This window comes from Pterocles gutturalis, unplaced genomic scaffold (genome assembly GCF_000699245.1).
Source record: "Pterocles gutturalis isolate BGI_N339 unplaced genomic scaffold, ASM69924v1 scaffold29356, whole genome shotgun sequence".
Lineage (NCBI taxonomy): Eukaryota > Metazoa > Chordata > Aves > Pterocliformes > Pteroclidae > Pterocles > Pterocles gutturalis.
Genome location: NW_010101471.1, coordinates 9548 through 37524, shown reverse-complemented (window position 1 = coordinate 37524; position 27977 = coordinate 9548). Strand labels below are relative to the sequence as shown.

The following is a 27977-nucleotide window of genomic DNA, read 5'->3' as shown; positions in this document are numbered from 1 at the left end:
ATAATTTAGTTGTTTGAAGAAGAGAATGCACTTAGCTAAAAAAGACTTCCAAAAAAGGAGTTACATAAATATTTAGCACATTTAGAAACACCTAATTCCTTCCTACCAGACTCAAAAGCTAGGAAGTAAAAAGTTTTAAAGTTCTTAAAGTGAAATAAAAATACTGCATAACAGTCCTGTATAATGTTACATACTCTCTCAAATTTAAAGCGTGACACAGAGGACTTCCCACATTCTCATTTAAGTTCTTTTTTGCGTAGTTTATGTGAGGATTTGCATACATATTTTCTTCATATTTCCTTTCCAGAGTTTAAAGCTTTACAATAGGTTTGTAGCAGGCATCAGGCTGCCACATGCGAAGGTCAACAAGAACTTGGTTGAGCTTTTGCATCCAGAGGTTACGCTCTTCTTTAGTATCAGCAGACAGCCAGTTCCTGAAAAGCAAAGAACTCCATGGATTTAAAAAGCTTTTTTCCACCTCTACTTAGTTACGCTGAAAAATGTCAAGCTGATCATCCATGGAAGCTCCAATAGCAGGGGAAAACCAAAATCGAATATTCCACAAGCCTGCTACCAAGCTAGCTACCTGGCATTTCCACTTCTGGAAAAGTGGAGTTCGTTCTCAGAAGACTGAAACTGGACAGCAAGACAAATTAAGACTAAAAGTTATCAAAACAGCTCAAGCGTCATCCCAAAGTCTTAGCATTTAAATGAGCTTTGTAATGGAGTGTCAAAGTTGTCAAGTTCCTATGTTATTAAAACTATCACTTGAGGCAAAACACCCCTCCTACACACATCCCATAACCTCCCACAATCTTCATGATTTTATCCACTCACTTTGTAACACAGAGCGTGTCTCTGCATTGGCTGACAAGAGTCTCTCTGTCATCTTCCCTCTGAGGACGGACAGTTGTTAGTTCAAAAGTGTTGGGACGGGCACAGAACTCCCTGTTGGCAGGTTCAATCTGATGATTCGTGCAGTTAGCCAAGTTTATCCTGCCCAAAGGATGCTGAAAGTGAAGTTAGTTCACCAGTCAAGAATACTGCAATCAAGAGTAATTCTGAACAAGATACGCTTTGACAATTTTTCCCATATTAAGTAAACCACCTCCCCAGATCAACTACACCATATAAAGAGAGAGATTCCACTTTTTATGTTTAAGAACCATAGCTGAAGCAAGGTAATACAGACAATGGAACATGCCCTACTCAGCCATGTACAATACAGCTAGCAAATCCATCCCTTAAAGGCTTAGGTCCTAGAAAGATATATTCCCCTTTTTATTTTTTCCTTAAAAAAAAGCTTTAACCCTCAAATTCAAGAAAGCTTCATAATAAGATCCAAACTGATAGAGTAAACCCTGCCAAAGCCTACAGAAAACAAGCACTTCAGGGATGCTTGCATCATTCTTGTCAAAGCCTGTAAGCATAGGGATTCATGTTCAAACATGTAACCAAAGCACCTGAGCCCCGAGTCCAGCTGCTTTAGCTCCCTCTGTAGTCAACAGCAAGACCCCTTCAAAGAGCATTTCAAGTTTTGAGGCAGTTATCTCTTTCTGCTGACTAGAGACAGAGGCTCAGCTGCATGCCTCAAGTTAGTTACAGACCTTGGCTCCAATTCTTTACACCTACAAAATACCCCGTGTCAGGGAAACATCACAAGCTGCTCTTAGCTTGGAGAAGAGTTTACTGAGCACATTCACTATACTATTCCATAGATAGTTTAAATAACCTAAGTTACAGGAAAAAGTAGGATAGCTCCATTTCAAGGCATTTAAGAAACAGTTTGCATGTTTGTGATATATGCACAGCTATGTGACGTGTATTTTAAAAAATGTTCCATGATTTAAAGCAATAATTGCCCAATACTGATATTTCTGAGCTACATCTATCTCTGCATGATAGAACAGATACAGTAGGGGTAAGGGGAGGCATTTAATAATGACACAGTTTGATATTGCTGTAGATTATAGTTTATCAAAAGACTATATCTGACCATTTCCCAAAATGGTAGTGAAACAAGTCTAGATTTTCAAGAACAGAAACTGGAAAATAAACCAAAGTGTAGATTATAGTTTATCAAAAGACTATATCTGACCATTTCCCAAAATGGTAGTGAAACAAGTCTAGAAGATTTTCAAGAACAGAAACTGGAAAACAAACCAAAGCTGTTTTTTTTCCAGATAAAAGCAGAATAGGAATCTTTCTTGCTTAACTCAATTTTTTTTTGCCTATCTTCTATTACAGTAGGCAGAGATTTTTCCCTCTCTTCTGGCAGGGAAAGAAAGTACGCTGATACATTTTGGCAGTGTCAACTATCAGCATATGGTCTTCCTCTGTTAGCAGAGAAGAAACTAAACTCAGACATCTGGATTGGCAAAGAAGAACCAAAAGGACCAGAGTTTGCTACAGAGTTTGGGAAAGAAAGTATTTTGCCAACAAACAAACAAGTATCTAATGGTAAATTGCTTAAGTGAGTCAGAAAAACCCTCTTAAAAGCAGCCTTTAAAAAGGACCTGGAAATATTTCAGTACACTCTGCAAGAACAGGCTAAGGAGACAAGACGGAGGTTCACCTCTGTGACAGATGAACCCCTGATTTGTCTCATTAGGCAGACAATAACTTAGGTTTCCGTGAGAACAATTTAAAAAGGACCAGTTTCAGCTATAATGTAGAACCACAGGAAAACAGTGGCTGCAAAAAAAAGATAGCCCATAATTACAGCTATGCTTCTGCAATATAGGATTGGCCACGCTAATTCTTTACCATATTAAGTGTAGAGTCATAATTTTGTCTAAAACTTGAGGCAACTAGATAGTCTGCTTATTAAGCCGTACAAGTCTGATCAATTTCAATTAAATAATTAATTATTTGACAAGCGCAAGGGACAGCCTTAAGACTAAAGGGGAAATTAAATATGGATCTTCCTCCCCCTTTCCCACTAGATGAAGTGGTCAGTTTCTAAGTTTGCCCTGGTTTAGGTCAAATTTATGAAGACAAGTCCCTTCCATTCCCCAAGAAAACTTTATGATCTTGAATCTTGTACTTTGAATATACTTACCTATTTTAAGCCTTAACATTGCTGTTATTAAAAATGAACAGCTAGTTGTGGAAAGTACCACAGAACTTTAGACATGAACTTCATAAAACATTACCTTTCGTTTTTCATCATCCGGGTATGTCCAGTAAGAGATACAGTTTCCAGACAGCACACACCAGCGCCTATGCCATGCTCCAAATCCACTAACATCTTCAAACATAGTCTTAAAAAAAATTTTTTTAAAATGGGGTAACATTATACTTTGAGCTTGGTCTGTACTCAAGTACTTTTTTACCAGAATGATACAACTCTTAACAGGAGTAAACATAAGAGAAGGAAAAAAAAAATATATATGTATACTGGGAGAGACCTCTATTAGTACAGTATCTTTGTTTTCCACATAGCATAGAAAATGGGCTTATGCTCTCATTCTCAAGTTTGCAGCCTTTTGTTCAAAATGCACCTATCACTGCTACTTCAAATGAATAGATTTTCACATTGAAGTGTAAGCATTCCCATTATTTTAAGATAACGGAAGGTTACTTATAGCAGATACAGGATGAATGGTTCACAAAACATGTATTAGTACAACATAATTTATTATGAGTAGGCATTTAAGTCATCTTTGATTTACAATTCAGGATTACAAAGTGTTTGGCTATTCTACAGGCCACAATCAGGGGTCCAGTCAGTTTAAACGAAATTAGAAATTGATTTTTAAATGTTTGTGTTGGCAGTTATTTTACTGGATGCAGGATTATGTCAGTTTCAAGCCCTATTTCCTTACTACTGGAATGGAAAGTTTAGTATCTGACTTTTATTCCTTATCTCCCTTGAACTAGTACAGCACTTTCTTCCCCAATTAATTTTTGGGTGTTGAGTTTTTCATTCTTCATAATTCAGATTAGAATTTTTAATGGTGTAGGGAGTTTCCAAACCCTTACTCTGAAAAAATTTAATACACATGTACACCATTCTTCAGGTTTTACACATTTTTATAGTAGAAATAAACAAGGACTTTCTTAAATAAGTACACAAAACCATGGGATAGCAGATCCCACAAGCATGTGAAATGTTTGCATCTAAAGAAATCTGGTCGACTTCAGTTGAGTAAAGGGAAAGGAGACAAAAATAACTACTAGAAAAGAGTCTAAAGACATTCTGATTTCTGAAAACAACAAAATAACAGCAAATGTTAATGTTTTGCTGAAGTATTTTCCCAGCACATTCACTGCCACCTGCTGGACACAATCTCAACAGGCCCAAGTATCAGCTGCATTTTCTAAGTCCAGCTTTAGAGATAAAACTACTCAAGATGTTTCTCATGTAAGTCGTCTGAACACAGTGGAGGAAAAAAAATAAAATCTTTTTCTAGGGAGAATTTGGTTTTACTAGACAAAAAAAATCCAAGATGTCCTGTAAAAGTTTCTGGCAGATAAATTAGAATCTCATCTCACATCACAGATTATAGCAAGAGATGGTTAACTGAAGCTTAGAGTAACAAATGACAAGTGTTTAGAAGAAAAAGACATACAAACTACTAAAAGGTAGCTTTAATTTAGGCACGTTTAGAAGAAAAACTAGGAAAGTTTTGAGGTCTGGTTCAGAGAGGGTGAAAAAAGCCAGTTTTAAGATTCACAATCACTACAAATACACGTGTGAAGTTAAAAAAGTGACTACATTTAACAGGATCTGTAATTTCCAAGGAAAGAATTTGAAATTAATACCTTACCAAGAACCCTTTTTCCTCCACAGAAGAGTCAACTTGGCATTTTAACTTCAGATATATATGACCTTCCAAAGGAGACAAAAAGGAAACCTGCAAAAATTTTAAAAAATTAGTCATTTAATTTGGACACCTCTCAACTCTAGCAGTTCAAGAAAGCCACCTGCACCAGGGTGTTAGCACTGCCTTGTTCTTAGGATCTTCAGCCAGAAAGAAGCAGCGAGTCTCAAGCAAGACAGTAATAACAACTTTTTATTTCAAGTACATTTAGAAGCTTTTCAAGACTTATTAGTTTACTCTGGACATATGCCATGCTTCTATCTAGAAAAACAGCCACTCCAAGCATGGCTAAAAACACCACAAGGCACCACTCCACATCCTGCAAGCTTTTGCCTCAGTTTGACATTAAGCTGGCTGGAAAATATCAAAGTGGGCTTAAACCAGATAGGCACTTGGATGCCATAAGCATTTTTGGCAGATATTGATGTAGTAGTGCCTACTCAGACAAATATTTAGATAAAACACCTAGAAGGGGAAAAAGTAATGAAAGCAGCAGTCCTCAACCGGAACACAGGTCTTCTACACCTTGAGTGAAGTAATTTCTAACAAAAGAGGATGCAAGCCATATATCTTCTACCACTGAAAAAACCCCACGTTAACTACTGCACAGGAAGTTGGTTGAATGGTTATTCAATACTCAAGAGTTCTGAGGAAAATGAAATGAGAACTGCATTGGGACTTCCTCCTATACCTCCACATACGGCTCCCCTTTACATTGAGTGCTCCTGCCACTACTGCATCCCTTCTTCTTGTCTATAGGGAAGCTAAGAAACAAATTACCAATTCAACAAGCAAATGATTATTTGCAGGGCTTTCTACACATCATATTTAGCTGCTAATCTGAATAAGCAATATTGTAAGAATCTTGAAAAAAAAAATCAGAAACATCAGCACCTTGTCTTACTATAAAAAACAGAAAGGTTGATGGTGCTGTTCAAATGCAAAGAAAGAACCATGTGCCTGGGAATAGGCATGTGTACACAACAATGAAGTAGCTTTTAGAGCCATGGAATCAATATTGATCAAACAGAATTAAATTGTCAGTAGTTAAGATGAACAACAGTGACCCTCAGCAGTTAAAAGTGTACATCTGTAGGCCTCAGTGAACCCTGCAGAACACTAAAATAGATGTTATGGTTAGAAATTGGTCACCTTTGAGTTGCAGGCATACTGCAGGTTCCTCCCAGACATGATACACGTGTGCACAAGCAGGTGATCAAATGATTTTACATGTTAGATCTCCTCAACCAAGCATGTATGCTTTGCTCATGTACTTGGCCCTACAGTATAGTACAGCAAAATTTTGACCACCAGGTAAGAGTCTGCATGACCATTTGAGAATCAAAAATAATAGAATGTTTGCACATAGTAGAAATAAATTGCATCAGTCCTGGATTTTTAGCAGACACAACTATGTATACTGCACCGGTGAACGCTGGCTTATATCCTCCCAAACCACAGTAAAATCCATTTCTGAATGAGGGCCTCAAGGAAGTTTGGCCAATTCCCCACTTCATGTTTGCGGTTTTTACATTCCTTTCTAATTTATGCCAGAACAGAATAATCTGCTTTGTGGATTACAAAGCTTACCAGCGAAGAGCTGTGACAGTCAAGTACAAAGGCTGTAGAACAAACTGAACATACCAGTTATGCAGAGGCTACGCCACCATCGCTAATTACCAAAGCAGTTCCCAAAACACCCTCCTGTACCCATAACTACATTCTAGTCAACAATATATCCCTTTCAAAGGCAAGTAGGTTGGAGGTGGAAAGAAAGCAATTTGTTGAATATCGAGCTAGATGAAGAGAAAAATAAAGCCCATGACAAGGCTAGCTTGCATTCTGGTGTGGTCATTCAGATATCTACCACAAGAAGTTGGCTCGCTGTCACAGAAGATTATCTGTAAAGACACTCAAGATAACTCTCAAGAATTTGCAAAAAATTGGTTTCTTAGCAGACTTTTGATTACAAATATGAGATGATAGGCACTAAAATTATCACCTGCTTAATTCAGAGAGAAAACAAAAGTTATCTAAATTACTTTCTTCTGAGGTATCTGAGTTAACTATTAACCAAATAGATGTTAAAGAACAATTGTTTCTTCTAAGCATATCAATTTACATAAATCCTAAAGCCAAAAGTGTAACAGCAAAGCATAATATTTTAATTGCACATTTATGTACAAATAAGAACCTCCCATTTTGATGTGTTTAGTACTTTCAAAATTTTAGTTATGACTGCTTTTTGCTTAACAAAACCCAAAGGTCTTGATAGGTTGTGACAGGTCTTGACAGAACAAGGTCTCAATAGAATAAAACCAAGAGATTTAGATCCTGAGTGATTTTAATTTTCTTCAGTTGCAACAAGTTGAGTTAAACCAACATTTTTCCCTGGTCCTCTACCAGCAGATTCTATGTTCTGTGCAGTTCATAAAGAAGTTGGCTCAAATTTCCTGACTAGCAATCTTTAAGAGACACATGGATTTGTTTTGAAATAAGAAAAACCCTCCTTGAGTGATCTAGGAAGACAAGTGACACATGCTAGTTAAGGAAAAACCTTAGCTGGCATTCATAGGTTTGAGTTCCAGCAGCATGCTTATTACTGTAAAAATCAGGGAGTAGAATTCTGCAAGTCTTAAAGGCTCCTAACATCTTATGTTTAGTTAATAAATCTTTATAAGCATTTTCTTAGAATTAAAAAACTAAATACTGCAAAAAGGACAGACAGACATGAGCAACGTGCACTAGGAAGTTATTTTAAGTAATAAACTAAAGGATCCTAGCAGCCTTGTCCTGGAACATATAGCCCAACAGTTCTTTTTCCTCTCTTCCAAAATTTATCTAGGGAAAAAAGAAACATGCTCCATGTGATTAGTGTAAAATTAAGGTTTTTTTTTTTAAATTGAGACAGTTATACATGAGTACATTGTCATCCTTTCTACCCTGAATTTTAGCAGTGCATGTAAAAAGGAGGAATGGAACTCAAAAAATCCACTGTGGCAGCAGTTGGTTCCCTATTAGAAGTGCACAGAGCAAGTTAAAAAGCAGCTGTTTGGTAGAGCCACAGGCCAAATGAAAACTGGAGCTTTACAGATGTGATAACTTTTTTTGGTTAATTTATCTGACAAAAACGGGAATACTTATTTGTTACTGTTGAAGCTTGCAGCTGGAAAAATTTAACCAAGTGATGGCTTCCCTGGAATTCTATTTGAGCCTTCTGCTTGTGCTACAGTTTACTAGCCCAGTTCAGGGTCCTGTCCTAAAGAGTAAACTAAAAATGGTCATACCCAATTTGACAAGTATAATGTAAAAGCTGATTCCCGTAACTCCAAGAACGAAGGATTTCCAGTAACCAAGCCATACAGAAAATAAGATTTCTACACATAGCTCTGATTAAGAGGAACACTTATGCTGAAGAACCAAAGCCAGTACTTCTGAAGTTCACATAGTCAGTAACAGCAGTGCAATTCAACTCCTAAGTTGTGCCAACTGTTTCAGTAAAGGAGTCTGCTTCTATCCACAAAAAGTAAAACTTCTAAAAAGCAAGTTGGGATTATTACGATAGTTTAGTTTTAACCTTGTACACAAATACAACTAATTCTTCAGAAGCTATAATTGCTATACTACTATCATTGCAATAAGACTTATTTAGCCAAAAATCATTATTCTTACATTGCTGTTTAGATAGATAAAGCTGTGGCTCAGTACTACCATAAATTAATTCAAAAGTTACTACAGATTAAGTTCTCTTAGGATAGCTGCTGGTATAAACACCTATTAAAATATGTTTTAGGTATAAGATATTAAAAGGTTTAAAATTACAATGAATGTTAAGAATGTATTTTTTTAAATTCCTAATGGTAAGAACCAATAAACATATTCTGTTTTGACAAGGAACTAATAGGATAAAACTTGATAATAGCTCTCTTTCAAAAAATTAACATGGTTTGCTTCTTCAAATTTAACTGAAATAGGAAAGGAAACTCATACTCCTAACTATATTTAAATGGTAATTTTTAAGCCAACTAAATGCAGAAAGTTTCAAATACTTCATTATTATTAAAACACACTAAATATCTTATTTAGTGATAACTGCAAGACTGTAAGGGCAACAAACAATATGAAGACCATGTGCAGAGATGACAACTGCATACATCAATTTTTTGTCAGTGAAAGCAAATCAGTAACCTAAGGCCTTAATTATCTTTGTATAACAATACCTTACATTGAGCTACAGAGAAGAATGAACACCTAGCATAATAATGTAAGTCTTTTTCTGTTGTATCTCAAAATTACATTTCAGTCATGTGAAATTAAATGAGTAACAACTGTACATAACTTTTATAAAATAACATACATAAACCTATATGTTTCCTTTCTAGGATGGTAATTTTGCCTGAAAACAGTAAACCCAGACTCATTTGTTTTTCTAGTAGTATGCAATTACCTTCGGATTAGTAATCAATAATTTCCATTACCTTCTCCAATGCAAATTTGGCATTTCCTACAGAAGACAGTGACAGCTTGTGGGATCCAACAAGGATGAAATTAGTAGTACGCACAGAATTAGGGCCACCTGGACTGGCCATAGCTGTGGAGAAAAAAGTTGAAGCCAAGTCATAACACAAGACACAATCAGGATGCTGCAAGGCTTAAAAAGGGTTTATTTGTACTACTGTATGCATGATCTACTCAGTACTCCAGGAGAATCACTCTTTGTAATGCAGCCCAGCAGCACATTCAGACAGGAACTTGGTGCACACCATTCCTCCTCAATAGATCTTTTGTTTCAGAAAAAAAGTTTTGAAACATTCACAAAGGAGACAAAGCATTTTAAGAGTCTCAGGAGGACAGAGAAGACTCTAAGGCACACTGTAAAGCACACATGCCCTGCAGTAGGAACTTCACTTTCAAATCTCTTAACCTCTTCTCAAGTGACACGCTACATACAGAATTTCTATGCCTATATTCCTCTTTGCATTTTTAGCCGTATAAACAAGTGCTATAGCTCAGGCACAGGAATCTGACTAGTTGCAGTAGCATGGTAGACATTGCTGAGTTAGTTCATGAGGTCCTTTTTACTGCAATTTGTACTAAAGCTAGCTCAAGTATCTCATACTGTATCCAGACAAGTGTATAACACATTTTTATGTAGTTAGAAAAGCACTCAGAGATGCTGTTCTTCTCTGCCTAGAGTCAGAAATATATAAACACAAGCAACACTTCAGGATCTGTTCATATTTTCGAGTCCGCTCTGTATTACTTTGTTCACATTAAACTCTAGTTTAAAATCTTAAAATTCATCTGAGTTCGCATTTTCAGGAAAAGATTGTAAACCACACGTATCTCATACCAGATACTAATTTTCATTTTGTGAAGAGATCTTCCATTAAACATAACAGTAACTCAGATATAAACACAAGGCTGGTTTCTGGGCTGGCAAACTGACATAATTCTGTGTTTATTACTCCAAAATTATAATGTTACAAGTATTATTTATTTATATACGGCTTTATACAGGAAGTGTAGATTATTATCCTGGTATATAATGTTTATCTTTTACTTACCTGGAGTAAGAAGAGTGCTTTTCTAAAAAGAGAGAGAAATAAAATCTTAATGGAAAAATAATTTCTGACAATTCCTACAGAAGACTAAGCTAGGTTAGAAAGAAACTAGAACAGAAGTACTTTAAAAAAAACCCAAGCAAACACACACAACTCAGAAAGAAAGTCCAAAAACATGTGCAGTAAATGCATATTTCCAGCACCAAATATTTAGAGCTGTTACCTATTTCTTGAGCAGATGGCTGAAGACTTTGGCAGAAAGCTGGACAGTTTATAAGAGTTTCAAATAAGGAACACAAAGAGCCTACTATGGACACAGCCCTATTCAGCATGAGAATATGGCCTTTGGAAGTGGTCATAACCAGATCTTGTTACAATATTACATTCATACTTACAGAGGTAATAGATGTTAATAATCTCTTTGGAGTAATAACCTACAAAAGAATATAAGAAGATAAATGTATTTGCTACTGAATTTGTCCATCACATTTAGCATGAAAATTAGACAGTGAAACTACTGAAGGCTTTTCTAAATAAATTTTTAATGGATATTAGTTGTTGTAATGAGCAAGTCTTTTTTTTATTCAGTGTAATGTATTTCAGTGGAAGGAGTGATACATATCAAAGAAATATTTACTGCAGAGAAGTTTAAGTATGCATTAGCTTGGGATGGACAGCATGCATTTGAAAAAGCCATCTTAGCAGACCTTTTTTCCTTTAACAGGGCTTCAAAGTTACATTTGCTTGTTAAAGATAAGAGTTAATACAAATACAGATATGTTCAATGTGCTACTGTTGAGCAGGCTGCCCAGGGAAGTGGTGGAGTCACTGTCTCTGGAGGTGTTCAAGAAATGCGTAGATGTGGTGTTTAGGGACATGGTTTAGTGAGTTAGGTGGTGTGGGTTGACAGTTGGACTTGATGATCCTTGAGGTCTTTTCCAACCTTAATGATTCTATGATTATCTATATTTTCAGGTGAAAAATCTCAACATTTAAGTGAGACTGTATATTAAACATGAACTGGAATTATGTACTCATCTATTCTTGAAGCTGAAAGGCAAGTGTAAGAAGCTTGTCAAAAAGCAGATACAGGATGCCACCAGCAAACCTATAACCCCACATCAGCAACTTACCTACAGTGCCACAAAAAACATTCAGTTTTAAAGTAAAGATTCCTCTAAACTACAGCATCGGAGAGAAATAAACCCTGGACTTCAAACTGGTTTTACTGGGGGATAGGTGGAAGCATGCTTTCACTGTGACAAATGAAAGTAAAGATTAAAGAAATTTCCTATTTCTGTTTTCCAACAGAATTCACCACCTCCAGAAAGCCACTTGCTTGTTTGGGGTCAAAGCGTTACTAAAGCACAGACACTTCAAACGTGCACCCTATCCAAGCTGAAATTTTATGTCCAAGGAGTTATTGAAACAAAATTTGCTTTAAAAAATAAGCATCTAGTGCTTTTACTTAACACCAGGAAGAAAGAAAAGTGCTGCAGTTGATAAATAGAGCCTTTAAGACAAATCAAACTGCAGGGAAGAGCATATTGACTGGTGTAGTTTAAGTAAAGTGGAGAATAAGGACACTACATCACTATCAGAGGCACCACACCTAAAAAAAAGTGTACAAAGCACAGCATTTTGCAGAACTACTAAGACTTGTTCTCCTTCCCCTCCAATATATTTCAGACTCAACCAAGTGCTGCAGGTCTAATCTACGAATAGTTGCAGGACTCCATAATCCATCTGTCATTGCAGATGTTCCAAGAAAGAACAAAGAAGAGTAAAAACAAGCAACAGATTGTCTAAGACTATTAGTCAGTTCTCCCTGAACACTGCAGGCTTCCTAGTGTACCTTCTGTTGAAATACAACAGTGGTTTTCATGCTTCACTTACCTTAGATTTATTTGCCTTTTTCCTTTTATCGGTGCTTGTAACTTCTTTTCTCTGCACCTGTAAGGCAAGAAGGTATTAATAAAGTACAACACATCATTCTCCCTTATACATCCTCTTGACAAGAACTGATACATACCAAACTGTAAACTTCTATAATTATTTCAAAGTCATTTGACACGTCGTGCCTAAAAGAAAGAAGGGGGGAAATAAATTAAACGCAGACTGAAGCAAAAAGTGGTTTTTCTGTTGTTGTTTTTTTAAAGTTACTCTTTACTTATTCCCTCCTTCCGCTCCTTAAAACTGTCCAGGGAGCAGCTAGGTTCTATTTCAAGATACTTTCCAGAACTCAAAGAACAAAAGGGGAGAGAGGACAATGGGCAGATAGAGTGCATCTACCATTTCTCAGATTGCACCCTTCAGTCCACTGCTGGCACACACTTCTAGAAACAGAGATTGCGTTTTTTGAGTAAATAGCTTTAAGTGAAAATTCTAGTTGGGTTAGACTTCAGAAAGGGAGTTTGCTTATTTGTTTTGGAAGACTTCTGTTAACAAACAGCCATTTGAACTCACACCACCTTTTCAGCTAACATGAGAGTTGAAGTTTTAGTTCCAAGAACACTATTTTTCCCAGATAGAAAAAAAACAGATAGTTACACAAAATCTTAGCTGCTGCAAAAGAGAAAACACACATCATCTCAGGCAGAGCAATCCATCTGTCATTGCAGGTGTTCCAGGAGAGAACAAAAGTATAAAAAGCAAGAGATAACTTAGCTGATGGATGGCAGAATAAGTCTAGATTGCTCTTTTGAGAGAAGTGCACTCCAGCTACTTCTTGGAGCAGCAAATACCCATACCACAAGATCTCACCGTATTTGTTTGCAGAATAAGACATCCTTATATGAAGTTTTTAAACATTTTTATGCATGCTCCACCAGAGTTGAAATGAGTTCCAAACCAGTTTCTTTATACTTACATAGTAAATGTTGTTGTAAAAGTAAGAGCATCTCCAGACAAGGAGCTGGCAGCACTTGCTAATGGAGTGGCAACAATGTTTTCTGCTCCAGATCTCAGTATTATTACATAGTAGTAATTTGCTGCTTCTGTAAATACATACCAGATGGTTTTGTCAGCCAGAGGTGTCCAAGTATCTAGAAACCCTCAAGTGCTGCATTACCATTAAACACATTTCTTTTGTAAATTTTTGTAACTATTGAGGCTTTCCTATAACAGAGATGAATTGTCTCATGCAGCAAGAACATGTCAGGAGCGGGGTGAGGATGGTAAATTAGGTCAGATGTTTACATTTACTTTCATGGTTGTGGTCTTATTTGAAGATATAAAAAACACACTTCACATTTCATAGGATAGTTAAACAAGAAAGGTTACATATGAATTCATTTGTAGAAGTTTTACAAGCAATATTAAACAAGACTTTGTGCAAAACCATTTGTCCTCAAGTCTTAGTGAGGCACGAAGTAGGAACTTGTCTAGCTACAATCACATTCTGTGGCATTATATAAAATAGTACTCGTAATTGTGGGCTGGCAGATTCTTTATATGACCACATACTATATCCTGTGTTCCAGGATAAGCCTCTAAACCTACAGAGAGATATTGCCAGATATTCTTCTGGAACAAAAGAAGAAACAAATCCATATTTTAATGCTTTAATGACTTAAATATGACAAAATAACGGAAGACTTCTCTTTGTAAATTAAGTATTTTGAGATGTTAACAGAAGGACTGAAAAAAATAGAGGCTTAATGAGCATTTCACAACAGCCCAGAGATCAGAATTTATGTAATGGTATTTAGTACAAGACTTGCATCAATTAAAAAAAAATCCAATCAGCAAGAGAGAAGACAACCTGGGATACAAAATCCTACTTCCTCCCCAACAGGTTACAGCAGAACACAGATTTAAAACTGACTGGGAAAGTACTGATAAGTTTATTGAACCTTACAGGCCAGAAGAGGATGCAACTACAACAACCATGGGAAATACTGAAAAACTTAGCCAAAAATCAGATCAATTAAATGTAATCGCTAAGTTTCCATTGCCACCAGAGCTCCAAGAAACACCAAGTCAAAAGAGAACGAACTGGAAACATATGTAGGGATCATGGGGGAAGTAAAGGGATAAAGCTTTCAATTGCTAGTTTTACCTGGCTTTTGAACTGTACCGCATACAAAGTCTGCTTTTAGAGGTAGACGCATTTCTGAAATGGAAACAGATCCTCTGGATGGAGCAAATTCAGTGGATGTAGAAGGAGCTTTATTTCTTTTACTATTAGGTCCCTCACTCTTCAGTTTATTCAATTCTTCCAATAAAGCAGTTCTCTTCTCAGCTGCATAGAGAAGTTAATTATAATTGTAATAGAGAAAAATAGTACTGAACAATCTTTTTTTCGCCCTAAGTATGTAAAATGCAACAGAAATGTTAATAGTCTTCCATTGAATATTAACGATAAGCAAGATACCAAAATGTCTTCTTGTCTATAGAAGAAGCTGAGACAGAACAGATATTATCCTCTCCTGTTTTACAGATGGAGAACAATAAATAAGCAGCTACAAGGTAGCATAACAAACACTTTGGAAGGAATTGATTTACTCTGGTAAAGTGTTCACGACAAAGATTTTAACTTGAGTTTGAAAACGTACTTGCAAGGAGAAGAAGTCTCTCTGCCTCTGCTTCTTCTTGTGACCCTTTGCCATGTTCCTCATCAAAACAGCAGTTCAGAGCTTGACTGGCTTGATGAATCACTGTCTGCTGCATATTGATCTCATTATTCAGCTCCTAGAGTAAACCGGTAGTAAAAATAATGAGCAAGAAAAGAAATTTCAAACAAGGAAATGTCTTGAGATTAGCATTTTTGGGGCTATGCTTCAGAAAAATTAGACCGTTTAGACAGCAAACTAAAAATATCTTGCAATTTACAGTTACTTTTGCAAAAAAATATTGCAGCACAAGTTGTTTGGTTTTTTTTTCCACTTGAGAGGTAATTTAAATATGGTGTGCAGTCAATGACTGCAATGTTTGTACACTCCATATCCAGTCTAGTCTTCCCTTCACCAGGGGAAGCAGCAGTTAACCAGAAATTCATCAGTTTAGGTGAATGAGGCAGCAGTAAAGATACAAATATTGCCTATAGAAAGTATGTAGTTATAAATCCTGCCTAATTCAAAGGCAGTAATAAGAAACAGATACCCAGTCCCCTTCTCAAAACAATAGCTTGTTCTCTCCAGACTTACTCTGTAGCATGATCCTTCCAAGAGATGCATTAACTGTTCAAATTACGCAGTATCATTCCCTACTGTTAGATATTTATGCTAAACAACCTAATTTTGCAGTTCTAAGCAGTATGTTAATTTCCCCTGTGAATGTCCAAGACATTAAGTGAGGAAAGAGTAAATTAGAAAAAGTATTTTAAGTATATTAAATACCTGCATTTTCTTTTTGATATTGACTGGATCAGATGGACCATTCTTTTTCATTTCTAGTTTGGAACTAACTTCTTCTTTGCGAACAATGATTTGCTTTATTGAAGGACGATCAGTTTCTTTAAATCTTTGAGATCTATAGGCATCAACACTTTCAAAAGAAGAAATTGTTAAATGTTTCACAGGTGTACCAAACTTTTTTTTATACACATACACATGTATCAGGTATTGGTATTTTCCAACTTGCCTAAATGGCTTTAAAAAGCATTCTAGTAGCTCATTTTAAGTTCAATCCACACAAAGACGATCTTTGATAAAGGCTGACATCTTGGAAAAGAGCTTCATTTGTAGTTTAACCAGTATGCTTCATTAGAAAAGTTAAAAAAGCCAGTGTCTTAATTTGCACACTTATAGAATCAGGTGTGGGTTGTTTTGTGTTTATTACCTATATGGAAGGCTGCGATCTTCTGACATAGAGCCAATACTGTCTCCGGATTCTGCCCTGGGCACTTTAGTCCTTTGGAATTTTTCAGACTTCAAACTTACATCACTGATACTGCTACCTTCACCAGTTGACTTACAAGGAGAAACAAAGGCCTGCGAAGAAGAAAAGGTTATATTACAGATGTTTGTCCACATTAATCATTATCTGTTTTCTCTCACCTGTCCTTCTTTTGCATATAAACAGTAAATTTGAAGGCTGCTTGATACTATTTAACAGACATTTTACAAGTATGTCCAAGCTAATTTACTTAAAGACACCAGCAGATCATTGAACTCAATATTTCATCAACCCTTAGTTTCCAAAATAGTACAGTTACATAGTGACTTCTCTTCAGATTTTCATCAGTAACCGCTGCATTGAATGCATATATACCACTGGAAGTCCAGCACAAATAATAGATATATATAGTCCAGCTTGATTTAGCAGAAGATAAACCACTTGTTTAGCAGAGCATTCAATATGCTATGCCATTTTTAGAGGAAAATAACTTTACCTCATTATGTTTTCATTAGCAAAACAACATTTGTAACTTCTCTATTTGCTCAGGCATCACAATACAACAAAAAACATCGCTTTTCACAAGCAAATTGTACATCTCTGTGCGATAAACAAGCCCCTCCATCTCTTAAGAACTCTCACCTCTGGACCAACAGATTCCACAAGAGGGGTTAACAGAGACATCGATGAAATATTCAGTGACTCTTCCTGCTCATCCTCATCACTTTCACCTTCCAAGCTCATGCTCATTTCTTTCTTCAGCTTTTCTATGTCCGGACCATCCTCTTCAAGAATTTCAAAAATTTCATTTATCACCTTTGAGCTATTCATTTCATCATCCACACTCATTTCAATTTCATATACTTCCTCTGAAAGGTGAAGTTTTAAAAATATTAGTAGCATGAAGACTAAACTCTTCATTCTCATTAAATGAGCAGAAAGATGCTAACAGATAAGCTAACCATTTTCGCTTTTCAAGCAGCCTTGATTAAAAAGCACTTATTATAGTCAGGCATTTAGAACCCTAAAGTATACTTCCATTCTTATTTTAATATACTATTATCACATAGACTGTGTAATTGATACAGAGAGGGAATAAAAAGATGCACTTGTTCAACAAGCTTCAACATTTTAGCTCAAACAAGTCTGAATCTTCACTGAAAGTCCCATAGTAGAGCAGTCATTTGTTCTTTCCCAATAAACTTTTATTAAGTGTTTTAACACTCCTTGACGACTTGAATGTGAAGAAAGAAGGGTTATGATAAAAGAGGTTTCCCTATTTGTTTTATCTAGACCTCATTACAAAACACACAAGTGTCAGCAGATGTATGGTGAATTCATTGTTCAGACTTGAAGGATATTAACACTCTGCTGGACAACTGGCAACAGATAACTGAGTGCATTAATGTACATCTACTCAATACAAACCTTTTGGTTTCTCAGCAAGTTGTTCAAGTTTTGAGACAGATGTTGCTTTTACAGGGCTCTTTGGCTTAGGGGTCTTCAGAGGACTGGGTTTATCAGTCTCTTCACATTTAGGAGCATCTAAATAGTTTATAAAAAAAAGAAGTCACTGAAGATTATTTCTATACTTTGAATTTTTTGTTTGTTTGTTTTTAGTTATTGAATTTTGGAAGTTTGATAATATAGCTGACAGCTTTCAAAAAGCCCACTAGATTAAGTATTCCTGTTAGCTTGCTGTCAAAAAAAAAAGCATCAGAATACATACCCTCCACAACCTGTACAGCTACACTTCTATCTTATAATCAGAAAACTGATTGCCCAAGAAAAAAAAAATTCTGAAACCATAGTAGATTGCAGCAACTCAAGAACAAAAAGGGAAAATTTAAAAAACAAACAAACCAACCACCACGCCCAAAACCAAAGAGCAGGATATTATCCTGTTTTGTTTTGGTTTTTTTAAGAAGGACATTTGATAGCCTGTTTGCCTGTAATGTCTGTAAGTGTTAAGTAAGTTCACTCTTTTTTCACAGAGAAGTAGAGGCTCTTCCGTTCAGTAAGCATCAAAAAGGATATCATGAGCATCTCAGAATTCTTTTCACATCCCTTACTATAAGAATTAATATCAAAAGGGATACTGACAAGGGAAGTTACTGACAAATCTTACCTGAAGTCTCCACACTGGGAGACTTTGCTGGCCTGTCGCCCCCTGGTGTGTCTTCTGCTGATCCAAAAGCAGTGACATCTGAACTGGGAGGAAGTTTTGGACTAGCCTGAGATTGGCTTTCCTGACAAAAATTGAAACATAGCTTGTTCAGGGGGTAATGTTCAAAGTGACTGAAAAAACTTCCAGAAAAACATATTAACATCTGCTAGGAAAAAAAGGTTGCTTACCCAGTATCAAAAAGATCCTATTTATTTACATAAGAAATTCAGCTGAAGTACTAAATTGAGTATTTCTGTGAGGAGCTTTCTTTTGGTTTTAAAGTTATAGAATATAAAACCACACACAACATCATAAAAAAAATAAATAAATCAATTGGCTCAAAGCAGTATCACTCATCTCCTTAACTGATTCTGCAGGAGGGAAAAATCTAATAATTTTTTGATAATCGCACAAACCACTTGACAAGTGGTCTTGCACTGCCTAGGCATTCACAAAGCATAGGTTTTAATCTTTTATTAACACTTGCACATCTGTCCTTGTGCTCAGAACATGTTAAAGCAATTCAGATGCATTTTTTGATGCATGGAGGTAATACATTACCATTTTAGCTTCTGGAAGTTTTCTCTTCGAACTTTCACTTTTCTCTGCACTCCACAGATTGCCCCTATCAAACCGGCCACGAAGGCATGCAAGTTCTCGTTCACGTTCCTAAGCAAATAGAGGGGAATGGGGGAAAAGCTTTAAGATGCCAAAACATTCCAAATTCCTCAGGTAGGTGCAGAGAAGAATCCTCCCCAAGCTTATAAGCAAGCTGTGAATGTAGCAAGTCATACCTGCTTAAGTTGAAGCGCTAAACTGGCAGTAGAGGAATTTTCATTTTGTTTGAGAAGCCTTTCCTGGATTGTCCTTGTATTTGGGGTAATAATGGGTGTTCTGCACCCTGAAGTATTCGTAGCAGGACTCCGTGCGCTACGCTCTTGACAGCGTTCCCCAAAGCGTTCCAGGAAGGGCTTAATTCCTGATCCCCCTACAAGAACAATTGTTTTCCCTTGAAAGAAACTCTCAAAAACACAGAAAGAAATCACTGCACTTTTGCATCCTGTTGAAAGTTCTCAATGAAGCAATGAAGCTTTCTCTTTTACAGCTCTTACTGCATTATACTTCATACAAACTAAACATGATGTGCAAATCACAGTAAGAACACTCAAGGCAATAAAGCAGCAGATCAGAGCAAATAGATGTCCTTCTCTTACTAAAGTCCACATGGGATAAACCAGTTTAAACTGGTTTGCTTTTTCAGCGTTTCCTCTACAACCAGCCTCACTTGCATCCTTCATGTAAATGAGCATTCTAGTACATAAGGTGGATACACTGTTTGAAATCCACCCCAATTTATTGAGCTTGTCTTTTATTGTCAGCATATGTAGAGACACACACTTGCTCTACTGGCCTTCATTTCAAAGAGTTCAAGCTGTGAGTCCAAGTTTCTGACCCAACAAGCAGTTAAATTTAAAACTGGGGATAATCACTTGTTTCAGCATCAGTGCTACCACTAAAAAGAAAGACACCATGCAAAGTTAGAGTGTTAATGTGGCATTTAGCTTCGATTTCTTGTAGCAGATGCAGACTCTTTACCTTCTACAGATTGGATCTACATAGTATCCAATAATTTCAAAGAAGCTTTGAATAGTCTCAATTAATTGATGTTAGCAGGATACATTTTCACATAGAGATAAAAGTTGCATTGATTTTTATCTCAAGAGTTATTAAAACCATATCCAGGAAAATATCCTTGCAAAATATGGAAGCTATATAATTTATGATAATTATCACAGAACTCTTCAGGACTTGACTCAAGTTACAGCAGGAAACAGGCATTATCCAATGTTATGATAAATTCTTAACTAATATGTAGTTTTCAACACAAGACACATAAGCCTAATTTGAATGAACATTTATTAAAGCCAAAAAACAGCTTACCTGGTGTTGTGGGTTTACCCTTAGGTTCAAGTTGCACATGTGTTCCTTTGACTGGCTCTTCTTTGGACTGAACTGGTTGAGGCAAAGTTGATTTTGCTGCTTGTGTACACTTTTCAGTTTTCTGAGGGCTGCAGGGATTCTCTGTTGGTGGTTGTCGTACTTCAGGTTCTTTAGAACAGGGAACAGTGACACTTGAGGACTGTGTTAAAAAATTGTTTGGATCCTTAACAAGGGAAAAAGGAATAACATTAAGATAAGACTGAGTTCTTATTGTCTCAAGGAGAAAAAGAATGAAAACATTCTGCATAGCATATGGTAACATAACACACCTATTCCATCAACAGAAAAAGCTGGGAACACGTGTTAAGCTTTTTGTAGATTTTTTTATACAATATTTCAATTTTTTTCAGCATTGGATTCCAGGTGCTTTTACCAGCTGCTTTAGGTATTTTTGCATGTTTCCCTAAATAAGTTATTGTTATTTCATAAATGGCATAAATTGAACAATAGGTATCTACTAATTTCAGCATTCTGATTGAATTTTCATATAGCAATAATATTTACAATTTAAGTCCATCAACTATATGAAGTTAGAGTGAAACCCAATCTCTGCAATAGGCCCCTTTCTTATGGTCAAAAGAGCAGCAATCAATTACTTTGACATTGACTTTTACAAGACGTATAAGTATGCTCATCTTTAAGCCTCAGTTAAAGGGATTCTAAGCTGTTTCAGGTCTGCTGTTAAAAAAAGGCATGTGGGATTGCAATAAAGCAAAAGTTGTAAACAGACTAAAATTGCTGGCATCAAATCTTTAAATTCAAATTAAACAGTTATGAGTTAACATCTTTCCCCCCCCAATACTCAAATCAATTTTTAATCAGCAACTAAATCAGACACTCACCGCTACCTTTGAGTTTGCTGGTTTATTAATAGAAGCCTCAACAAGCCTTTGAGAACAGGATGCGGCTTCCTGCTTTACACTGCTACTATTGATTCTAGCAGATGCTCCACTTGTAGTGGACAATTTGGATAAACAAGTAGTGCCAGGCTGTTCTTGTGCATTGTTTTGCTTTGCAGATGGATGACTTAGGTCATCTTCCCAGGAACCAATTGTAGCAGCAAGGTTAGCTAAACGGCCTCTTCTCCCAATAGGGGTATCGCTTGCCAGGGCATTAGATGCCTGCTTAGGTGGAGAAACAGACAGAGCTTTTGACTGGAGGGGAGACAGAGTTACACATTCGGAGGGATCTGGAAAAAATAAAACACATTTATTTTGCTAATAAAATACATTGAGATATATTTGCATCTTTTGCATTTTGCTATATGTTGAGTTTATCAATAGATGTTCTTGCCATCAACAGAATCAAGCTACTAGCTCTGAAGGCATTGAGACTAATCAAGTTAAATTAAAGCTCACTGCAAAGCCAACACATTTTTAACCAAGCAGTTTACTAATTTTATATCACTGTTGTGATGAGCAAGGCATCACACTAGTAGGAAACATGTATAAAATTAAGCAATAGTCAACTGTTTCATTCTTTTAGGCCCTCTCCAGTGCTGCCTAAGAATTCTTGATGAAAACATTAGCATTCACAAACACAAAATTGTCTTCTGGTAGTAAACATCATCATCAGTGCAAACACTAAAAAACACCAATACTGCTTAGCAAGTGAAACATACCCTCACTATCCCAGCAGCGTCGCTGTTCTGCCAATTTCTGCATACGTGTTTTGACTGAAAGGGCTGCAGGAGTTTCTGACTTCGTGTTTGTTTTTCCCTTCTCAGGAAGCTGAGCCAACGAAGCCCTGTTAGAAGCAGTTACGTGCAACTCTGAAGGCATCTCAGGAGAACGATGGCTTGTGGAACTTGAAGAAACTGGCTGTATGTTCTCTGAACTGGAAGCTTCAGTCTCTATATTGTTAGGGCAGAGCCTCTTTGATGGTGATGGCTTTGTACCAGGTTTCCCTGTACAGGTCAGAGTATTCAAGCAAATTAGTATTCAAACAGTCAAAAATATTTTCAGAGACAGTACAAAACTATAATGTAAATAAAGTTACAGTTTATGAATACTCTGATACACCTTCCAAAAAACTGCTCTTCCAAAATTCTACCAAGCACAAGGCACTAACTTTGGCATTATACAATTATTTTTAAATAGCTTAGTAATAATTTAGAGCATCTGCTCTCAGGTTAATCTAAATATTAGCCATAATCAGTCCTAGGGGTCAGGTAACTCCATCCATCACTGTTTAGTTTAAGATAAACTCTAAGGGATTTCCTTTGCCCTTAGGAAGAAAGGAGATGAGACTTACACCAAAAGACAATCTATATTAAACTTGTTGCAAAATACCTTCTTCGCCAGGAACAGGAGCCTGGTTACCAGTTTCTAACAAAGGCTCTCTGACCCTCTTGGTCTGCATTGTGGGTCTCACTCCCATCTTGGGCCGCTCAGCCATTTTCTTCTGCAGGTTCTCTCGCCTGGCACGGGTTCGTTCAAGGAGTTTCTGAGTAGTCAATAAATTACACATTACTATACATTGCAATAAGTGTGTTAACCAGTAATAGCTCAAATTAAAAATATTTGAATTTTATATAGCATCCATAATACCAGAAATTTACAGTGAAGGCTACATTAAGACAAATGCAGCTCTCAGATGTTGCTAACTGAACTACTGTAATGTAACACAATAGAAATAGTCAAAACCCTTTTTTTCTGACTGGCTATCTCCTCCCGAAAGAAGAATTAAGAAAATATGTTTTCTATCTACCTCCTTTTTCTCACTGTGATAACCCCTGATCCCAGACTTTGATTTCACCATTGCAATACCCACAGCTTCTCCCATTTTCAGCCAGTACCTGCTAGACAAAAGGTAGCTCACACTGTAGCACATTCTAAGCTACCTTCCTTGCTAGCTGGCTGGTCAGGACATGTTTGCAGGTTATCTCAAGTTCTTTGGCCTACCAGACAGATAACAAGCTGCAGCATTTTCGTTACAGAGTCAATGGTTTGGGTCTTTTCACCTAGGCACAGAATTTCACAAAAACTGTAGCAGCAGTTAAGCTTGGGACACCTACTCTTTTATTAAGAGGAGGTGAAGCTAGCCAGCAGGTTCCAAAGTTCTGGTCATTAAATAGACTAATGTCTCCAATTAGCTTGTCTTTCAAAGGAAACCAGGCTTAAGAGATGCAAGCAATGGCAAAATCATAAAAAGAAGAGATACTTCTATAGAGCCTGAAGTAGTCAGAGATGTTTGAAAGAAATTGCTCTCTTTGCTGACGGTGAAGTCTTGATAGTAGGTTTTTTTTGATACATTCATTGCTAAAGCATATGGTCAAGTCACCTTATTGGCACTAACCTTCTAACAAAATACACATTGAAGTGAGCGCCAAGTGGTCATAAAAAAAAATTCAACAAATTAAATGCATGGCTGATAATATTAAAAAAAAATTGTTGCTATTACACCTTCTAAACTAGAAGGCGAATTTCTGTTCCTCAAACTTCAGTTTTAAGAATAGACTGATGCTATAACTAGTTGTCTTAATAAACAGGCTATTTATCACAATATATCTGTTACAGAAGAACATATAAAGAGATACCAGTTAAGCTAACAACATTCTCTTTCATGTCCTATCGATTGGAAATTTGAGTAATATGATCATATTCCATTCAAAATGGCTGCTTTAAAAAATGTTCCACACTAGCAGATAATTATTCCTTATAGCATCCAAATTTTAAAGAGGTTGTGGGGTTTTTTTTAATACTGCATTCATAGGTCATTATTACTCAGTTTTCTCACATCTATAAGAATACTAAATTACTCCTTTGATCTAGGTTTTACAGCACTTTGAGGCAAGAAATTGTGTGATTGAACTAATGGCCTTGAAAGGGAAGCATATAAACTGCACTTGTTTGGTGGCACATAAATTATTGTGAGAACTGTGCCAGGCATTATCTGTCCTGTTGCACAGCAATTAAATACACATTTCACATTTTTAACTGTCTAAGGCTGAAGTCTTAAACAACATTCCATTGTAGGGCAACACAAGACAAATGGAATGTCAATTTCAACAGTTTTTTTGTGAAAGCAAAAGTCAGCTTCTCTGACTTCCATAGAAGAGTAGGATTTTGAAGGGAGAAAAAAAACCCAAAAAACCAAAAAAACCACAACAAAAAAAACCCACAAAGGGACACATGAAATGCCAGGAGTGTTTTCAATGCAAGTTCGGTGCTAGTTGTGTCCACAAGTCAAGTTTCCTTATTTCAACCCCCAAAAGGCAGAGCAACAAAGTGCAAGTAATACACAAATAAAATCTTAAAAGCAACATAAATTAACTGTTCTTCTTGCATGAAGTTGAGTATATCTTTCACAACAGTATTTCTACAGTTCTATTCAAATGCAGTGCCATTCCTTTCTGTTTTGTTAATGCAGTAAGATGGAGTTTCAGTTATTACAAATAGGATGTCACTTCCCAAGAATGCACGCCTCTGTGGTTGAACTCCAGCTCCTATTGGCTTTTTGTATCTCAAGTTTTCCATGCAACTGCCGTAATTCAAACTCTGCTATTACACACGATGAGTAAGCCAGTCACCAGAACTTCAGACTTACTTTTCAAGTTCATCAGCAGGGTATTTGCTACAACTACATTATCCAAGTGTTCTGATGACAGCCAAAGTTTCAGAGTAGGCCATACCTATGTAATTACATGTCGGAATCCGAGAACTAAGTTGCAGTTAGAGGATCATGGTTTGTGCTGCGAAAGCACTTAAAAATCAGAAAAGGCCTTCTCACTTTAAAGTTTGATGGACAATTTTGTTTTTTAAAAAAAGTATGGTTTAAGGTACATATTTAGCAGTGTTAGAGAATAGTCAGGACTGTACGTGATTACAAGAATTTGTTCTAACTACCTTGCTTTACTAGGAGAATGCAGTAAAGCAAGCAAATTTATCCATGACATTGAAAGAACAGTTAACTGCAAACTTCACATATGCAAATTTTTCCCTGAGCAATTACATTACATATTTCTCTTTGGTCATCCTCCATGCCAGGATACCATACTTTGCTCTATGAATATTAATAAGTACTTCAAAGTACAAAGTAACCTAGGCTGTTTCCCACATTCTGTAGTAACAAACAGTCTTTTGTACAAGAAAGACAAATTATACAATCAGCTATAAACTGAAAGTCACAAGTAGTATGTTCATTGTGGTCCTAAAAAAGTGTCCACTGCACTGGTGAGGCTGCACCTTGAATACTGTGTTCAGTTTTGGGCCCCTCACCACAAGAAGGACATTGAGGTGCTGGAGCAGGTCCAGAGAAGGGCAATGAGGCTGGGGAAGGGTCTGGAGCACAGGTCTGAAGAGGAGCAGCTGAGGGAGCTGGGGGTGTTTAGTCTGGAGAAGAGGAGGCTGAGAGGAGACCTCATCACTCTCTACAACTGCCTGAAAGGAGGGTGTAGTGAGGTGGGTGCTGGCCTCTTCTCTAAAGCAACAAGTGACAGGACAAGAGGAAACAGCCTCAAGTTGCACCAGGGGAGGTTTAGGCTGGATATTAGAAAAAATTTCTTTACTGAAAGAGTGACCAGGCATTGGAACAGGCTGCCCAGGGAAGTGGTGGAGTCACCATCCCTGGAGGTGTTCAAGAAACGTGTAGATGTGGTGCTTAGGGACATGGTTTAGTGAGTTAGGTGTTGTGGGTTGACAGTTGGACTTGATGATCCCCGAGGTCTTTTCCAACCTTAATGATTCTATGATTTCCTTAGTGAGTTCTGTATTCATAACTTGGTTGAAATTCAGAAGGTTATTAGTTTTTGCTTGCAAAATTGATCAAAAGAAACATTATTTCAGAACTGTCTGATTTGAAAGCATAAAACTGAATCTTACAGCAAGATTTATTTCAGCTTAAATTCAGTGAGAGCAGAACAAAATTTGCTACTGTAAAGTGATCATCAAACACTGAATTAACAGCATGCTTTGGCAGATTGGAGCTCAAATTACACTCTTTTACATAATCAACACTTAAAATGCCTTGCCAGTTCTCTGCAAGTAGCAGAGCATGGTAATTTGTAGACAAAGATTAACTGAAAATAGTTAAGCTAAGGAAAGGTTATATTAAAAAGAAAAAAAAAGAACTGAAATAGTTCTGTTCATAGTAGGTAGCAAACAGCTTCCTTTTCAGAAAACTTTTTTGAGAAAAGTTATTAAAATTCAATATTAACACACTAATATTTGTCAGATTTTTACACAACAGTGGAATGTCCTCCACAGCATAAACATTCTTAATAAGGCAACATTTTAGGCACTCGACAGTATTAGCTAAGGTTTGAATTAAGTTTACTCTAAGGAGTGGCCTCACAGTTGGTCATAGGTATTCAAAATCAGTTATCTACAAGAAGGGTGTGTTGAGGTTGGAATATCTCCCAGCATGCAAAACTATTTTAAACTTGATTCAGTAGCCTGGACTTGAAGCTTCTTTAAGACGAGTTGGATCATGTCACTCACTACTAATTAAGGAAGGAGGTTTTAGATGCAAGGTAAATATGCCTTGGCATAATGCATTTAGTAAATATGTGCAGATCAATACCTTATGCTCATTTTTTAAAATTAGATCTGTGCAGTTGCCTTTTTTGGGAACTCAGTTTAGTTAAAGTATGTCAATTTCATATACAGATTGTTTTCAAGGGGAGAAGAGAGTATTTCACCAACAGGTTTGATTTAGATTTTTTTTTTTTAATTAGTTTAGGGGGTTTTTTAGGCAGTCTGTGAGTTGAAGACCATTTTTAATTACATTTCTGAAAGCAGTCACAAGACAGCTCCACAGCTTTACATCTGTCACACATGAAATCAGAGTACCGTACAGCATCTTTAAGTGACCTCCAGCCTTCATACAGAGTCAAGCTGGTCAATTCCACTTATTTTGTTACATTTGTGCCACTGTAAAACTCAAGCACACACAGAAATATCCCATCTAACAACTGATTTCCTCTTTTTAAAAAAAAAGAGAAACTGTGCCTGCAAGTGGAATGTCCAATGACGAGCAGCAATAAAGTCAAATGGAAAGCATTTTAATCAGATGGTGGCTGCTTTGGTCAAACTTCACACTCGACCTTTAGATATAGCAGGCACAAGGCATGTCAATACCACTTCCATTAGCTTCCTGCGTCCCTTCTGTTTCAGCCGAAAGTCTTATCTGCCAGACGCACATGAAAGGCAAGCACTAAAGCGCAAGGAAACACGGTCAGCATCAGCCCGGTTTAGCAAAGCTCCTCTCCTTCCCAAACCTTGCATGAATAACCTCTGTCCCCCCCGGGAAGAGACCTGACGCCCCACAAATACTTGGGCGGCTGCAACATTGGAGGTAGGAGCAAGAGGAGGGGACAAAAGAGAGATGGCAAGGGGACCTGTCTCCCCTTTGCAGAGAAAGAGGCTCTCTGCAAGCCCACGAACCCCTGGAACAACGTAAGGGGGGGGGGCGGGGAGCGCTGACAGGCCTCAGCCGAGAGCCCGGGCCGGGATAAACTATTCCACTCCAACAACACAGCCACAAGGAGCATCTCCCCCGCAACTGACAGCTCACCCTCTCCCCAGCTCACGACTCAGGGGTCGGCCCGCGCCGCGCCCTCACCTCAGTGAACGGGTCCAT

The 27977-nt window shown here is 37.0% G+C and overlaps 1 protein-coding gene across 1 annotated transcript; it reads right to left on the bottom strand.

The window, feature by feature from the left end:
* Positions 1-98: 98 nt before the first annotated feature.
* On the bottom strand, positions 99-27977 carry ANLN (anillin, actin binding protein). The gene is made up of 24 exons (XM_010083640.1): positions 27960-27977; positions 22688-22841; positions 22018-22302; positions 21239-21585; positions 20337-20559; positions 19190-19383; positions 18957-19064; positions 18357-18477; positions 17657-17773; positions 16871-17097; positions 16172-16323; positions 15730-15877; positions 14947-15082; positions 14451-14633; positions 13260-13386; positions 12423-12471; positions 12287-12343; positions 10786-10824; positions 10394-10415; positions 9305-9417; positions 4773-4859; positions 3156-3263; positions 838-1010; positions 99-434 (listed from the first exon to the last, which is right to left on the bottom strand). Exons 1-24 carry the CDS (start codon positions 27975-27977, stop codon positions 311-313), a joined length of 3312 nt encoding a protein of 1103 aa, XP_010081942.1. The 3' UTR covers positions 99-310.